Source organism: Haliotis rubra, unplaced genomic scaffold, assembly GCF_003918875.1.
Source record: "Haliotis rubra isolate DU_JTF1 unplaced genomic scaffold, ASM391887v1 Scf536, whole genome shotgun sequence".
Classification (NCBI taxonomy): domain Eukaryota; kingdom Metazoa; phylum Mollusca; class Gastropoda; order Lepetellida; family Haliotidae; genus Haliotis; species Haliotis rubra.
The window spans coordinates 573,780-592,632 of record NW_025767231.1 but is presented as its reverse complement, the minus strand read 5'-3'; the positions used below and the strand labels follow the sequence as shown (position 1 = coordinate 592,632).

The 18,853-nt window shown below is 44.3% G+C and overlaps 1 protein-coding gene across 6 annotated transcripts in view; it reads right to left on the bottom strand.

The window, feature by feature from the left end:
- The window catches only part of LOC124253232, a 176,970-nt gene that overhangs the window by 104,648 nt on the left and 53,469 nt on the right, over positions 1-18,853 (bottom strand). The window contains exon 1 of one of the 6 annotated variants that reach the window (XM_046686963.1): positions 9,614-9,868. The exons of the other annotated variants lie outside the window; for them this stretch is intronic. Coding sequence (XP_046542919.1) covers positions 9,614-9,670 — 57 coding nt within the window. The 5' untranslated portion in view covers positions 9,671-9,868. Of the gene's footprint in view, positions 1-9,613; positions 9,869-18,853 lie in introns of those variants that run through there. 6 annotated transcript variants of the gene reach the window in all.

Here is an 18,853-nt window from a genome sequence, read left to right as displayed (position 1 = left end):
ATCACAAATGCTCGGTGAAAAAACTATGGGATCAAGTTGTGAACTGTCGCCAGCTAGGAGATTGCAATTACAAGGGCTACAAAACCAAGCATGACCTACACTCACATCAAAGGCGGACTTAATCCCAAATTATGGGAAACTGGCAGCCCAAGTCAAACAGGCTGTTTTTTATCTCTTCTTCCCCATCAGAATCATTTGGTAGAAAACACAACTCATTATGTTGCTATTGTATGATTTTTTTCTTTAATTCCGTGATTTAAGTCCATCATATATACTATTTTGAATTGCAAAGCTGGTCTGAATTTTATGGGCTTCAAAATGCTGGTGTTTTATGTGATCAGTAGCTCGCTCTCACGTGTAAGTGTAGTCTCCTTGAGCAGGACACTGTAGTGCTCAACTGTGGGGGTTTTTCTGATACTGAATACTGAAATAGCCATTAGGATTTTTCTCACGATCAAATTGAATAATTGATGAGGATTACTGTTTGAAAATCCCCCTCACATCAACAGTCCAAATGATTTGAATTTCTTACACATGCTGACCTGGGTGGGAACTATTCAGACTCCATTACGCGACATATTTAACGATGAAAACATATCAACTTTCTAAAACGATTCATGTTTATCAAAGGCATGTCTATTATTGCCCACTAAATGAAATGCATTAACAATTGACCTGTCAATAGACGTTGGCAAACCACATGTATAACAGGACCATTGTAAACTAAAACTGAATTGTATGACATTGAAACCACTGAAGTTAAGACTTGGCAAGTTCTTCATTTGGATGAAAGGGCCATACTGTTTTGCCTCCAACTCAATACACTTTCAATGACTGCCTAATGAGTCTTGAATACTTGTACGTAGAACTGCACAGTATTACCAGTATACCTGTATATTGCAATACGCTTTTTAAAGATTTTTGTGATAATCTTTATGGATTGAATTAAAATCAACACAGACTTTCATTCACACCAAATGTTTCCCTTTGTTATTCAATGGCCAAACGGCATACTGTAATACTATAAATTTTATAAAATAGATAATATAATACCTGAATATGCAACCTAATTTTGAAATTGCTGTTATCAGAACCATAACATATATGTTTAGGGACTTAGAATGTAGACAATAGGATTGACATGTACAGTTAGTGGCACTTATTGTCAGACACTTAAGCTCCCAATATATCACAGTATCGCAATATGGATACTTGAATTGCAATATATTGCAATACAATTTATTTGCCAATATACATCCCTACTTGTATGTGTACCATCTTATTTAGGCTTGACACCCGTCATATACAGTCAAGTCCTGCTACAATGACACTATCTGGATACCTCGATAATCACACCATTGACTTCCAAAAACACATGATGTCAGGACTTGGATAACTAGAGTCGGATAGGACGATCAGATAATAGACTTCAATAACTGGTCATGAATATTCAATGACTAGATTTAATGATAACACTTGCATAACTGGACTTAAAGAACTCGATTTACACTACTGGAACCCCGGAAGGTCCAGGTTAGAATGAACCTTCAGTAACCCATGCTTGTCGTAAGCGGCTACTAATGGGATCAGGTGGTCAGGCTCGCTGGCTTGGTTGACCCACATGTCATCGGTTCCCAATTGCGCAGATTGATGTTCATGCTGTTGATCACTGGATTGTTTGGTCCAGACTCAATTATTTACAGACCGCTAGAACTGGAATATTGCTGATTGCGGCGTTAAACTAAACTCACTCACTCACTACACTACTGGACTTGGAGGACAAGACAACATAATGTCAACTGAAGTATTACAGAGTTAAAGATTCAAGCAGTGCCACAGAAACAATGATCCTGCACTCTGCCTTCATGTGAGTTGGCTCTCATGAAGAAGTAAGGCGTGAGTAGTTCAGTGGCCCTAAAACCCACCAGAACCTGCCCCACAAAGAGCACCTTCTTTCCACATAGCCTCCTACTGAAAGATTAACCTTTGCCTCATTTAGAATACATTATCTGATCAGTAAACCGCATAAGAGCCACAAAACACCAGTGATATTCATCTATGATATTAACACAATATTATATTACCAACTGCGTTCAATGATACACCAACAAAAGCATACTGTCATACTTCCAATGTTATTTACCCCTGCTTCCCCGGCAGACAAGGTAATAACCAGCACTGTTGCTGTGTTATTTACCCCTACTATGTAACATCAGACAAGGTAATAACCAGCACTGTTGCTGTGTTATTTACCCCTACTATGTAACAGCAGACAAGGTAATAACCAACACTGTTGCTGTGTTATTTACCCCTACTATGTAACAGCAGACAAGGTAATAACCAACACTGTTGCTGTGTTATTTACCCCTACTATGTAACAGCAGACAAGGTAATAACCAACACTGTTGCTGTGTTATTTACCCCTACTATGTAACAGCAGACAAGGTAATAACCAACACTGTTGCTGTGTTATTTACCCCTACTATGTAACAGCAGACAAGGTAATAACCAACACTGTTGCTGTGTTATTTACCCTACTATGTAACAGCAGACAAGGTAATAACCAGCACTGTTGCTGTGTTATTTACCCCTACTATGTAACAGCAGACAAGGTAATAACCAGCACTGTTGCTGTGTTATTTACCCTACTATGTAACAGCAGACAAGGTAATAACCAGCACTGTTGCTGTGTTATTTACCCTACTATGTAACAGCAGACAAGGTAATAACCAGCACTGTTGCTGTGTTATTTACCCTACTATGTAACAGCAGACAAGGTAATAACCAACACTGTTGCTGTTATTTACCCTACTATGTAACAGCAGACAAGGTAATAACCAGTACTGTTGCTGTGTTATTTACCCTACTATGTATCAGTAGACAAGGTAATAACCAACACTGTTGCTGTGTTATTTACCCTACTATGTAACAGCAGACAAGGTAATAACCAACACTGTTGCTGTGTTATTTACCCTACTATGTAACAGCAGACAAGGTAATAACCAAACACTGTTGCTGTGTTATTTACCCTTCTATGTAACAGCAGACAAGGTAATAACCAGTACTGTTGCTGTGCAGACATTTACTGTTGCTGTGTTATTAATCTCTACTATGTACCCTATGTAACAGCAGACAAGGTAATAACCAGCACTGTTGCTGTGTTATTTACCCCTACTATGTAACAGCAGACAAGGTAATAACCAACACTGTTGCTGTGTTATTTACCCCTACTATGTAACAGCAGACAAGGTAATAACCAACACTGTTGCTGTGTTATTTACCCTACTATGTAACAGCAGACAAGGTAATAACCAGTACTGTTAACCAGCTTTTGTGTTATTACCCTGTTGCTGTTAGCACTGTTGCTGTAAGCTATTTTACTCCCTACTTTACCCCTACTATGTAACAGCAGACAAGGTAATAACCAGCACTGTTGCTGTGTTATTTACCCCTACTATGTAACAGCAGACAAGGTAATAACCAGCACTGTTGCTGTGTTATTTACCCTACTATGTAACAGCAGACAAGGTAATAACCAACACTGTTGCTGTGTTATTTACCCTACTATGTAACAGCAGACTAGGTAATATCCAGTACTGTTGCTGTGTTATTTACCCTACTATGTATCAGTAGACAAGGTAATAACCAGCACTGTTGCTGTGTTATTTACCCCTACTATGTAACAGCAGACAAGGTAATAACCAACACTGTTGCTGTGTTATTTACCCTACTATGTAACAGCAGACAAGGTAATAACCAGCACTGTTGCTGAGCTATTTACCCTACTATGTAACAGCAGACAAGGTAATAACCAACACTGTTGCTGTGTTATTTACCCTACTATGTAACAGCAGACAAGGTAATAACCAATACTGTTGCTGTGTTATTTATCCCCATCAACACCAGGGTACCTACATCAGAGCACTCATGCAGGTATACAAGCCTGTTGTAAATAGCACATATAAATGGCTGTCAGTCCCATGCAAGGCGTGACACCGGTACATGACAGCCATAAACATATCAAGTCTTGCTGTGTTATGTACTTATGCATACTGTCACAGCTCCACATTCATGCATATGAAAGTAACAGCTCCAGTTTCTCACACCTATCTGGTATAAGCATCTCCAACACTTTGAATGTATATTACATTGGATTTGGATAGAGAGTAAGGAGCAGACATTATGATGCAACAAAACACCCCAAATTAAATATCTTCTTCAAGCATACACTGATTGGCCAAATCTAGTTTAATAATACACATTGACAGTTCACATCAAAATCTTAACTGAGGTGACTAATGGGGTCTGGTGACTAATGGGGTCAGGTGACTGGTTTCAGACTTGGTTAATGCTCTGAGTATCAATCACTGGATGGTCTGGTCCAGACTAGGTTATATACAGACCACTGTCATATAGCTGGAATATTGCTGAGTGTTGTGTTAAACAACAAACAATCCAAACAAAGTAGTTAATCTATGAAGAAACCAAGATGGACAACATGGCATTCTCTCAACATAGAACATTCACACAAATGTCAGATGACTGGATCAATGGTGTATTTGTATCAATGATACTACCATCTATATCTGATACTACCGGGTACCGATTTAACAACCTGTTCTATGTCCTGGCACACAAGCTTTGGCAATTCTTTTGAACATGATCGAACATGGCATGGGTGGATTCTGAGAAAATACATGTGGGGATCTTGTGAATATTGAAAGTACTTGGCTGACAGCTACTGCCCCGCTGGTCTGGAGATAGCTATGTTGATTACAGGGCAGAACATTTTCACTAAAATGAGGATCAGTTTACCCTTCTTGGCTAAACATATCTGTGTTGATTACAGGGCAGAATGTGTCAAGTAAAATAAGGATCAGGTCATTACAATGTCTGACCAGGCATTGTATGAAATCAAATACATGATACACTGGTCTCTTACACTATGAACCACCGATTGCTCGAACTCATACTGTGTGATGTTTCTGCCTGCAGCATAAAACAAAATTCACTCACTTTCCAGAGAAATGTGTGAAATCTGGTGATGGTGGTCAGACACCCCAACTCTTGTGTCAAACAAACTGCCCTACATAGCACAAGCAGACACAAATATTCCATATCAAATTGGGCATGTTCAACATAACTGCTTTGCTTGCTACAATGTTTCTTTGAACTGAATGAGATCTCTATCTTCTCTATCAGTCTAATTTGAAATAATCATGGATTCAGACTGCTGTTTGGCAATGAAGTATGGTGTCACTTAGATCTGTGAATCGAAAGGATTCACCCCCAGTGATATAATCACAGATCACCTGTCACACACAAAAACCAGGTCACTTCAACATGTGTTCTGGGGCCCTCAATTAACGGTAGATATTCAGACACGTGTCACAAAAATGCTGGGGGCGCTACCTACCACTCAGGTAAACTACAATAGTTGTGTGCCTGGCCCAGTGCTGGGAGGTGCAATAAAGCAGACTAGGTATTCAGCATGTAACGCTTGACAGATCAGATTACCTCAGAGACATTTGAGACCACTAGCAATATTGGCAGAATATGTCTATAATTGAGACCACCCAAATAATGCCTGTCCTTCAGCAACAATGTCTTTCTGTGGTTCTGCAATTCAACACATATGTCACACCCAACAAACCTTCCTTTCCCATCCTTTCCCATCCTGTGACACCCTCCTCCCACTCACAACCTCCAGAATAAATTTCATTTCTTGGGAACACATTTATTAAAAATTGTCTTCAGCAATTAGACTTATAACAAAATAGGGGTTTGGGCTGAATCAAATGAGTATCTTTCTGACAGACTAAACATTACATTTAGATGCCCTTCTCTGATAGCCTCATGGTAAACAAAGTATCAGTTTCAAATTGAAATCTTTCAGGGAAGCTCACAGTATGAAGTCCCATCCAGAGACACGCCAGAAAGGACATTTCCAGACATTCAATCTCTCAAGAACAAAGGGTTCATCGCCTAACTCTAATCTCATGGATTGCTGAATAAAACCACATCTAAGTCAGATAGAATTGTTTTCACAACAAGGCCTAGATATAATCCTCAAACTGCAGAGCACTCAGTGACTGCAAAGATGAGGAAAATCTTTCTTGACATCAGGCACAGACAAGGCACATTATCTGCCTCACAGCCTCTGGGAAGAAGGGAAGAGCACATGATCATTATGGCAGAACAAAACAGTAAGTGTGCCACAAACAAAACACATGTAGAACACACAGGATCTATATATAAATATAACCTAGGCAGGAATAATACATGACCAGGAATTGCACAGAGCCAGGAATCAGACAGAACTATGAATTGTACAGAGCCACCAATTAAACAGAAAAATAAACTATACAGTAAAATAAATTATGCTTAATCCTGAATTACACAGAACCCTTAACTATACAGAACCCTGAACTATATAGAACCATGAACTAAACAGAACCATCAACTAAACAGAACCATCAACTATATAGAACCATGAACTAAACAGAACCATGAACTATATAGAACCATCAACTAAACAGAACCATGAACTATACGGAATTGTGAATTATATAGAACCCTGAACAATACAGAACCATGAACTATATAGAACCATGAACTAAACAGAACCATGAACTATACAGAACCATGAATGATATAGAACCATGAACTAAACAGAACCATTAACTATACAGAACCATGAACTATACAAAACCATGAACAATACAGAACCATGAACTATACGGAATTGTGAACTATATAGAACCCTGAACGATACAGAACCATGAACTATATAGAACCCTGCATGAACTATACCATGCTCCCCATCCTCAGAGCCTACACTGAAGCTTATCACATCTGTGAGAGTTAGTGATGTTTTTATCACAACCACTTCCTACAACATGACTAGCTCAGCAGTACAGACATATGTTCATTTCATGTTCATTTCACTAGGGACTTGTCAGCATGTCAGTTAAACTACTACAATCCACTCATGTACATTTCAATGTGTGTGGTGCCAATTTCTTTAACTGCCTGTTCCACTTCTTTATGCAGCTTAAGAGTAAATATTCCAGTGGAGAAGAAATAGATAGCATTCCTTTGGTGAAATAAATACACTTGAGGGAGAAATTTGCACTTACCATTACTGTAATAATGATATCCTCAAACCAGAGTTTTCTTACAACTTCGTGGGAAAGGAAAGAGCAAATGCATTTTCAGCAGGTTAGATAGCTGTCAGTCTCAACCAGCCATCAATTAAAGATCTGAGACCATGTGGCCAGTGTTGTTTCCATGTGTCTGAAGGTAGCTTCATACATGACAGTGGACAGTCAACGGCCTAGATTTTCGAAGCTCTCTTATTGTTAAGATAGTCGTGAGTGCCAAACATTAACATTAACTTACGACTATCTTAGTGCTAAGAGAGCTTTGAAAATCTAGGCCCAGGGCTCCATGCTGGCCAGATACACCATGGTCACAATTATGGTCAATTCAAATTGATCACCAAGTCCTTGTTATTTAATGTGCATGATGTTCGACCTCTGCGTTTCACATTGCAGAGTGACTTACTTCATTTCAGGTTAGACATAAATATCCAACCCTCTGCCCCTGTCCTCTGCAGTGACATTGCCCCATGATGGCAAGATGCAGATGACACTGGGCGTGCTCATTACCTCAAATGGTTGGGTCAAAGGGAACAGTACAATTGATTTCATTTGGATCAACGAAACAATTGTCATATATGGTCAAAAATAGATAAATATAAACTTTGGTGTGTTGGAAATTACCCAATGAAATGTTTGAGAACACTTTTTCAAGATGTCTTTCAGTGGCATTTCGAAGTTGTACATTGATGTCCAAGATATTTTTATGGATTAAACTTCTTTTTTAATTTCTCTCACAACGTTTCGAGACCATTCCAGGTCCCTTCATCAGGTGATCTTCATCAAGATGTTAAAACAGATCCATCGAATGCCAATCATGTGTGACTAGATGTCTGATACATCCACAGATGTTAAAACAGATCCATCGAATGCCAATCATGTGTGACTAGATGTCTGATACATCCACAGATGTTTTATTTTCCTAACGATGTTCAACAACACTGATCTGCCAGATTGTTTGACACTTTGCCTATTGTCTGCCGACTGTAGTTATGACTAACATGTATGATAAGATAAACAACATACTGATACACACCGCACTTATCTCAGTGTAAATTTCCTATCCATGCTTATTTACCTTCAGGAACAGGTTCACTGATTATGGTGTTGTTGGTTAAACAATAAGTTGGCTGTGTAGGAATGAATTCCTTGTCTGAATCTGACACCACCTCCAAGTATAGTATTTGTTGCTTTATGAGTGAATCAATGTTGACATAAACAAATGGCAATAAGCCTTTGTGAGATAAGCCGCCCTCTGGGCTGCAGAGACACTGGTGCCGCAATATACATATATCCGTCACACTGTCATTAATTCTGTGTATGGTGTTGGGAGTGAATCTCAACAGATAGAGTATGTCTGAATCAAGACTGCTTTACAAGAAGGAAAATGCTTTTCACATAAAGTTGGTGTGAATGTGCTGGTCGGATCCATTCTCATATTCCCTGCATATAAACACACGTCATACTATTATTCCTTATACATCGATTCTTGGTTTAATTAAAATATCTTGAAGCATTTGATTCAGTGTAATTGTGAATGTTGATCATATTCATCCATTTTCATGGGTGATTTAATAAACTCTCAGGATAAAGGGGGGGGGGGGAGAGAGAGAGAGAGAGAGAGAGAGCGAGAGAGAGAGAGATGCACCCACCTCACTTCTGGATCCGCCTATGCACACAGCATACATGACTGTACCAGTATTATCTTGTCAGGAGCAGTTTCTATCAAATTTCTTGTTTGTGAAGTATGATAGAAGGAATGAATGGACAGTTACAAAGAGAGAGCATAACTTTCAACAGCACAGTGAATCACGTGTCAGACCAAAGTCTAACCAGGAAGCCGACTTTGACACAAAGTATGAAAATTACTTTAAATGTATCATGAAATGGGCATGAAATTCTAAGAGACCAAATATATTTCACATGAAGGACACACTGTTGTCTTTAAAAAAGTTACTGTTACACAAACACACCATAGATATAAGCCCTCAACGGTCACCATCAGTAGAGGTATAATCGTGAAACCTTGGACAGTGTATAATCGTGAAACCTTGGACAGTGTATAATCGTGAAACCTTGGACAGTGTATAATCGTGAAACCTTGGACAGTGTCAGCAGACAAAACTCCAGTACCCACAGCATCCAATTGTCAGAAAACAACACACACACACACACACACACACACACACACACACACACACACACACACACACACACACACACACACACACACACACACACACACACCGTGTGTTTTTATTAAAATCAGTTGCCCTATGTAGGTCTTACAGCTGGTTGTACCATTAAGCTGAACATCTACACAGGAACAAAGTTGTCGGGACTTACATGCACTTGCACCAAGTAATTCTGAACATAAAGAAATAGACTGACACGAGATTCCAAGTTTATCTTTGTCACTCTGTCAAAGCTTTGGTGATATAAAATTCTCCTACCTGGACATAATCCTTGCCTGACGATCCCCGTCGCCCCTTGGTGTAGCGGGTATCCATGTTGAGTTATGTCACCAAATAGGGGAAATCCATGCCAAATACTACATACATATCCATGAAAGGTACTGTTACTCTGCTACATTCCCCTGTCAGTAGCTCAATAGGCAAGCCATGTACGTGCTCCGCTGGTTACAGTCCTCGAAAATAATGTTTAATATAACATGTGCTGCCTGTACTGTACTGTCGATTCATAAGTTGTCTAACCCACTAGTGAGGGTCACGAGGAGTAGGGGTATACACACAGAATTCATTTCTTGTCTAACCCACTGGTGAGGGTTACGAGGAATAGCAGTATACACATAGTATTAACGCCTTGTCTAACCCAGGAGTGATGGTTACGACGAATAGCGGTATACACATAGAATTCCACTGGTCAGGGTCATGAGGAATAGCGATATACACACAGTATTAACACCTTGTCTAACCCACGGGTGGAATAGCGGTATCACACAGGCATAGCAAGGGTATAGGCACTAGCAATATACACTGTATTAACACCTTGTCTAACCCACTGGTGAGGGTCACGAGGAATAGCTGTATACACACAGTATTAACACCTTGTCTAACCCACTGGTGAGGGTCATGAGGAATAGCGGTATACATACAATATTAACACCTTGTCTAACCCACTGGTGAGGGTCACGAGGAATAGCAGTATACACACAGTATTAACACATTGTCTAACCCACTGGTGAGGGTCATGAGGAATAGCGATATACACACAGTATAGCGATATACACACAGTATTAACACCTTGTCTAGCCTATGGGTGAGGGTCAAGAGGAATAGTTGTATACACATAGTATTAACACCTTGTCTAACCCATGGGTGAGGGTCACGAGAAATTAGGATGTACATAAGGTAAGCAGGTATAAATTATATCATATCCTCAGAGATCACTTTTCCCTCACCCAAGACCTATTATCCTGTCTGTACACTGTGAGAAAACATATTTGCACTGGTCTGAGAAATAGTTGATAAACATGTTGTTTTTATGTTTTGCAATGGATATTCATATCTAGTGTATCAGAAAAGATTAACATTGATATTTAACTGTTCAAAGTCAAGTCAAAAGGAGTTTATTTGTAATAAGGCCAAGGGCCCATATACAAAATATACAGAACATAGTTCACAAAAATATACAAATGACAATTAAAGTGTTTCTAAATATATATTTCTTTTTATATAGGCATGGTAATTGTAATACTGTACACATTTGATTAGATTCTTCTGGGATGTACATAATAGACTTTTAAATTTATGAATTTATTTATTTAACTGTTCAGAGCTGACAACTGACTGTTACTGACATATCTTAGTATCTGCGTGGTTGACTGAAACATTCACATATCTCAACAGCTACACACCCCTGTGGAGCCTCATTCAGCTGAGCAGAGGCCAGCGGTGTCTTCATGTGTGAATGGCTGTCAATAAAAGCCTGTGCCATAAACACTCACTGGTGGGTATTTGTATGTTGCTCCCCTTGCTGACCCTTAGCAACTCACTCTACTGACCGCCTAAATGGCTGTGCTGGCCATGGGGCATTCAGTAGTTAGGGCTATACCAGTTCTCCACTGTTTACATGTATGTGTTGGAAGGTAGTGAATTGGGCACTCACGCGCACTGTTGCAAGAAGCAAAAGATGATGACTTTGTGGATTTCAACATAAATGTGACTATGTGATCAATCTAACCTTCTGGTGCCTTGTGTAAATTAAAGTCAGACTACATATTTATGCCACAAGATATGCATATTTCTCAAAAAGTAAAACAAAAAGTTCATCAAAAGGCCAGAACTGAAGCCTTCATTTGGAAATTTTTCACCTAATGCATGAAATGAAAACACTCTACTTTGAAGCATCTGAAACTGACAAGAAAACCATGTCCTCCACTTAAAGAGCAAGGTGTTAATCCAGTCTTGACTTTGAAGTGGCCCTCTTGACTCAGGGGTCACTCTCACCCCATTAGGACTCCAGCCTGGCATTCACTATGACCCATGTTACCCCAGGAACCCAGGTACCCCGGTTTGCCCCTCAACAATCGGGAGGATCATCTGCTTCACAGACATGCCTGTGGACAATAACACCTGCTTCAGGTAGAGGGTACATGATGGACACACACTCTGTGATTCTTAAGTTAGGCTACGTCTGTGAAATGCGGTTTCATTATAAATATCAAACTTAATACGCATGGTCATCAGATTCAAAGTAGAGTATGGTCATCCGGCTATCCAATCCCATGTTCCCTGCAAACAACAACTAGTATCACATCCTAAGTTCATAATGTTCACCCTGTTCATTACAACCAGTATCCAGTCCCATGTTCCCTGCAATCAGCCTGTTCATTACAACCAGTATCCAATCCCATGTTCCCTGCAATCAGCCTGTTCATTACAACCAGTATCCAATCCCATGTTCCCTGCAATCAGCCTGTTCATTACAACAACCCAGTATCCAATCCCATGTTCCCTGCAATCAGCCTGTTCATTACAACCAGTATCCAATCCCATGTTCCCTGCAATCAGCCTGTTCATTACAACCAGTATCCAATCCCATGTTCCCTGCAATCAGCCTGTTCATTACAACCAGTATCCAATCCCATGTTCCCTGCAATCAGCCTGTTCATTACAACCAGTATCCAATCCCATGTTCCCTGCAATCAGCCTGTTCATTACAACCAGTATCCAATCCCATGTTCCCTGCAATCAGCCTGTTCATTACAACCAGTATCCAGTCCCATGTTCCCTGCAATCAGCCTGTTCATTACAACCAGTATCCAATCCCATGTTCCCTGCAATCAGCCTGTTCATTACAACCAGTATCCAATCCCATGTTCCCTGCAATCAGCCTGTTCATTACAACCAGTATCCAGTCCCATGTTCCCTGCAATCAGCCTGTTCATTACAACCAATCCAGTATCCAATCCCATGTTCCCTGCAATCAGCCTGTTCCTGCAACATTACAACCATGTTCCCTGCATCAGCCTGTTCATTACATGTTCCTGCACCAGTATCCAGTCCCATGTTCCTGCAATCAGCCTGTTCATTACAACCAGTATCCAATCCCATGTTCCCTGCAATCAGCCTGTTCATTACATGTTCCCTGCAATCCAGTGTTCATTACCCAGTATCCAATCCCATGTTCCCTGCAATCAGCCTGTGTTCATTATCCAATCCCATGTTCCAGTATCCAGTCCCATGTTCCCTGCAATCAGCCTGTTCATTACAACCAGTATCCAATCCCATGTTCCTGCAATCAGCCTGTTCTATTACAACCAGTATCCAGTCCCATGTTCCTGCAATCAGCCTGTTCATTACAACCAGTATCCAGTCCATGTTCCTGCAATCAGCCTGTTCAATCAGTATCCTATTGTTCATTAGTATCCAGTCCCATGTTCCCTGCAATCAGCCTGTTCATTACAAACCAGTATCCAATCCCATGTTCCCTGCAATCAGCCTGTTCATTACAACCAGTATCCAATCCATGTTCCCTGCAATCAGCCTGTTCATTACAACCAGTATCCAGTCCCATCCAGTCCATTATGCACATGTTCCCTGCAATCAGCCTGTTCATTACAACCAGTATCCAGTCCCATGTTCCCTGCAATCAGCCTGTTCATTACAACCAGTATCCAGTCCCATGTTCCCTGCAATCAGCCTGTTCATTACAACCAGTATCCAATCCCATGTTCCCTGCAATCAGCCTGTTCATTACAACCAGTATCCAGTCCCATGTTCCCTGCAATCAGCCTGTTCATTACAACCAGTATCCAATCCCATGTTCCCTGCAATCAGCCTGTTCATTACAACCAGTATCCAGTCCCATGTTCCCTGCAATCAGCCTGTTCATTACAACATTACTGTGTCTAGGTGTGTTGTCTTCATATACATCATATTTCCTGCAAATAGTGCACGCATTTGATAAGCAATATCTTCCAGCAGAGTGAATCTATTGTAGTGATGTCCACCCTACTGAGGTGACAGTGTAATTACTGGGAAGATGTGGGGGTGTAACTTGCTATTCACCAACAATCATTCCCATCTCACCAATTTACAGTGTGTGGCATATGTATGAAAGATGTTCCTGTGTTTGTAAATGAGCCTGCCACCAGGAGATCCAGGGCAGACAAGGTCTCCCAGCATGATGGGTATCCAGTTGTTGTATGTGTGTCATCAGTAGTATTCTCAAGGGCGCTGGTAGGATGTAGAATAAAGTAGACAGCTTCAATTTGTAAACAAAAGCATAAACCAAGGCTACAGTGGAGCATGCCAAATATTTCACTGTGTATAAACATCTGTCTGTCACTGATATCAGACTCAGAGTATACAATCCATGCTGTACCTGTGTATGGGTGGGTTGCTTGTTGCCTAACACTATCTACAAGCAAATATTCCAGGAAAGAAAGAAAACACTCACAATATGCTGACAGTCAAAACATGTAGTGATTATGGTCCATGTGACAGCCCATCCCCCCTGTCTACAGTGATGATGATCCATGTGACAGCTCAACCTCCTGTCTACAGTGATGATGATCAGTGTGACAGCCCACCCCCTGTCTACAGTGATGATGGTTCATGTGACAACCCACCCCCTTGTCTACAGTGATGATGGTCCATGTGACAGCCCATCCCCCCTGTCTACAGTGATGATGGTCCATGTGACAGCCCACCCGCCTGTCTACAGTGATGATGGTCCATGTGACAGCCCACCCGCCTGTCTACAGTGATGATGGTCCATGTGACAGCCCACACCCCTGTCTACAATGATGATGGTCCATGTGACAGCCCACCCGTCTGTCTACAGTGATGATGGTCCATGTGACAGCCCACCCCCTTGTCTACAATGATGATGGTCCATGTGACAGCCCACCTCCCTGCCTACAGTGATGATGGTCCATGTGACAGCCCACCGCCTTGTCTACAGTGATGATGGTCCATGTGACAGTCCACCTCCCTGCCTACATGTGATAACCCACCCACCCACCCCCGTCTACAACCATGTGATAGTGATAATGGTCCATGACACATCGTCAAATACATGAGGGTATCTCCCTCTGTCACCCATCCCTTCCACCCCCATACCCTGATATGATGCCCCAGCTGTACCTGACCCCTGTCTGTCTCCCAGTGGGGTATCTCCTCACCATCCTTCCACCCCCATACCTCCTGATGCATGCCCCAGTGGACCCTGTCTGTCTCCCGGTGGGGTATCTCTCCTCACCCATCCCTTCCATCCCCATACCTGATATGATGCTCCAGCTGTACCTGACCCTGTCTGTCTCCCAGTGGGGTATCTCCCTCACCCATCCCTTCCACCCCCATGCCCGGTATCTGATATGGGCAGGTATCTGGGGTATGCTCCAGCTGTACCTGACCCTGTCTGTCTCCCAGTGGGGTATCTCCACCCTTCCACCCCTGATACCCTGGGTATATGATGCCCTAACTGTACCTGACCCTGTCTGTCTCCCAGTGGGGTATCTCCCTCACCTCCATCCCTTTCCACCCCCATGCCTGATGCTGGCAGGTGCCACCCAGTGCTCCATAACTGTGGTTTGCCTGAAGCCCTGGCTTCCTCCCACCAAATGTGTCTCCCTCACCCATGGGCTTCCACCCCATACCCTGATGTGAGCAGGTGGGCCTGATGCTCCGTGATATACCTGTACCTGTCCTGTCTCCCAGTGGGGTGTCTCCTCACCCATCCCTTCCACCCCATACCTGGATATGAGCTGATGATGCTCCAGCTGTAAATCCTGACCCCTGTCTGTCTCCCAGTGTGGTATCTCCCTGACCCATCCTTTCCACCCCATACCTGGGGTGCAGGCATCTGTGCCCAAGCTGTACCTGACCCTGTCTGTCTCCCAGTGGGGTATCTCCTCACCCATCCCTTCCTTCCACCCCCATGCCCCATATGAGCAGGTATCTGATGCTCCAACTGTACCCTGTCTGTCTCCCTGTCACCCATCCTTCCCTGATGGATATGAGCGGTATCTCCCTCACCCATCTCTGGCATCCTCCTCACCCATCCCTTCCACCCCCATACCCTGATGATAGCAGATATCTGATGCTCCAACTGTACCTGACCCTGTCTGTCTCCCCAGTGGGTATCTCCCTCACCCATCCCTTCCACCCCATACCCTGATATGAGTAGGTATCTGATGCTCCAACTGTACCTGACCCCTGTCTGTCTCCCAGTGGGGTATCTCCCTCACCCATCCCTTCCACCCCCATACCCTGATATGATGCCCCAGCTGTACCTGACCCCTGTCTGTCTCCCAGTGGGGTATCTCCCTCACCCATCCCTTCCACCCCATACCCTGATATGAGCAGGTATCTGATGCTCCAACTGTACCTGACCCCTGTCTGTCTCCCAGTGGGGTATCTCCCTCACCCATCCCTTCCACCCCCATACCCTGATATGAGCAGGTATCTGATGCTCCAACTGTATCTCTGACCCCACCCCCCATGTCTTCCTCCCACCAGGGTATCTCCCTCACCCATCCTTCCACCCCCATACCCTGATATGATGGTATCATGCTCCAACTGTACCTGACCCCTGTCTGTCTCCCAGTGGGCATTATCTCCCTCACCCATCCCTTCCCACCCCATACCCTGATAAGGATGCAACTGTACCCTGACCCCCTGTCTGTCTCCCAGTAAGGGTATCTCCCTCACCCATCCCTTCTTCCACCCCATACCCTGATATGAGCAGGTATCCAGCTGATGCTCCAACTGTGCCTGACCCCTGTCTGTCTCCCAGTGGGGTATCTCCTCCACCATCCCTTCCACCCCCATACCTGATATGATGCCCCAGCTGTACCTGACCCCTGTCTGTCTCCCCAGTGGGGTATCTCCCTCACCCATCCCTTCCACCCCATACCCTGATATGATGCCCCAACTGTACCTGACCCCTGTCTGTCTCCCAGCAGTATCTCCCTCACCATCCCTTCCACCCCCATACCCTGATATGATGATGTACCTGGACCCTGTCTGTCTCCCCAGTGGGGTATCCCTCACCCATCCCTTCCACCCCCATACCTGATATGATGCCCCAGCTGTGTGTCTGACTCCTGTGGGTCCCCTCACCATCCCTCCCCAGTGGGGTCCATCTGGACCCTCCTCCTCCAGTGGGTATCTCCCATCCCTTCCACCCCATACCCTGATATGAGCAGGTATCTGATGCCCCAACTGTACCTGACTCCTGTCTGTCTCCCAGTGGGGTATCTCCCTCACCCATCCCTTCCACCCCCATACCCTGATATGAGCAGGTATCTGATGCTCAACTGTACCTGACCCTGTCTGTCTCCCCAGTGGGGTATCTCCCCACCCATCCCTTCCACCCCATACCCCTGATATGATGCCCCAGCTGTACCTGACTCCTGTCTGTCTCCCAGTGGGGTATCTCCCTCACCCATCCCTTCCACCCCCATACCCTGATATGATGCTCCAACTGTACCTGACCCCTGTCTGTCTCCCAGTGGGGTATCTCCCTCTGTCACCCATCCCTTCCACCCCCATACCCTGATATGATGCCCCAGCTGTACCTGACTTCTGTCTGTCTCCCACTGGGGTATCTCCCTCACCCATCCCTTCCACCCCCATACCCTGATATGAGCAGGTAACTGATGCCTCAGCTGTACCTGACCCCTGTCTGTCTCCCAGTGGGGTATCTCCCTCACCCATCCCTTCCACCCCCATACCCTGATATGATGCCCCAGTTGTACCTGACTCCTGTCTGTCTCCCAGTGGGGTATCTCCCTCACCCATCCCTTCCACCCCCATACCCTGATATGATGCCCCAGTTGTACCTGACCCCTGTCTGTCTCCCAAGTGGGTATCTCCCTCACCCATCCCTTTCCACCCCCATTCCCTGATATGAGCAGGTATCTGATGCTCCAACTGTACCTGACCCCTGTCTGTCTCCCACCAGGGTATCTCCCTCACCCATCCCTTCCACCCCCATACCCTGATATGATGCCCCAAGCTGTACCCTGACTCCTGTCTGTCTCCCCCAGTGGGTATCTCCTCACCCATCCCTTCCACCCCATACCCTATGAGCAGGATATGATGCCCCAGCTGTACCTGACCCTGTCTGTCTCCCAGTGGGGTATCTCCCTCACCCATCCCTTCCACCCCCATACCCTGATATGAGCAGGTATCTGATGCTCCAACTGTACCTGACCCCTGTCTGTCTCCCAGTGGGGTATCTCCCTCACCCATCCCTTCCACCCCCATACCCTGATATGAGCAGGTATCTGATGCTCCAACTGTACCTGACCCCTGTCTGTCTCCCAGTGGGGTATCTCCCTCACCCATCCCTTCCACCCCCATACCCTGATATGAGCAGGTATCTGATGCTCCAACTGTACCTGACTCCTGTCTGTCTCCCAGTGGGGTATCTCCTCACCCATCCCTTCCACCCCCATACCCTGATATGAGCAGGTATCTGATGCTCCAACTGTACCTGACCCCTGTCTGTCTCCCAGTGGGGTATCTCCCTCACCCATCCCTTCCACCCCCATACCCTGATATGAGCAGGTATCTGATGCCCCAGCTGTACCTGACCCCTGTCTGTCTCCCAGTGGGGTATCTCCCTCACCCATCCCTTCCACCCCCATACCCTGATATGATGCCCCAGCTGTACCTGACTCCTGTCTGTCTCCCAGTGGGGTATCTCCCTCACCCATCCCTTCCACCCCCATACCCTGATATGATGCCCCAGCTGTACCTGACTCCTGTCTGTCTCCCAGTGGGGTATCTCCCTCACCCATCCCTTCCACCCCCATACTGACTGACTGAGTTTGGTTTTTACACCGACCCCATGCCACCAGCCCATGTGGGGATTCATCTGAGCAGGTATCTTCCACCCCCATACCCTGATATGATGCTCCCATGCTCTACTCCTCACCCATCCCTTCCAACCCCATACCCTGATATGAGCAGGTATCTGATGCTCCAACTGTACCTGACCCGTCTGTCTCCCAGTGGGGTATCTCCCTCACCCATCCCTTCCACCCCCATACCCTGATATGATGCCCCAGTTGTACCTGACCCCCGTCTGTCTCCCACCAGGGTATCGCCCTCGCCAGCCAGGTGACAGCCCAATGACAAACAATCTTTCTATCACTGCTGATAATACTGCTATGTGTGACTAATTTACCTGACAGGTATTTCACATGACAGGGTCTG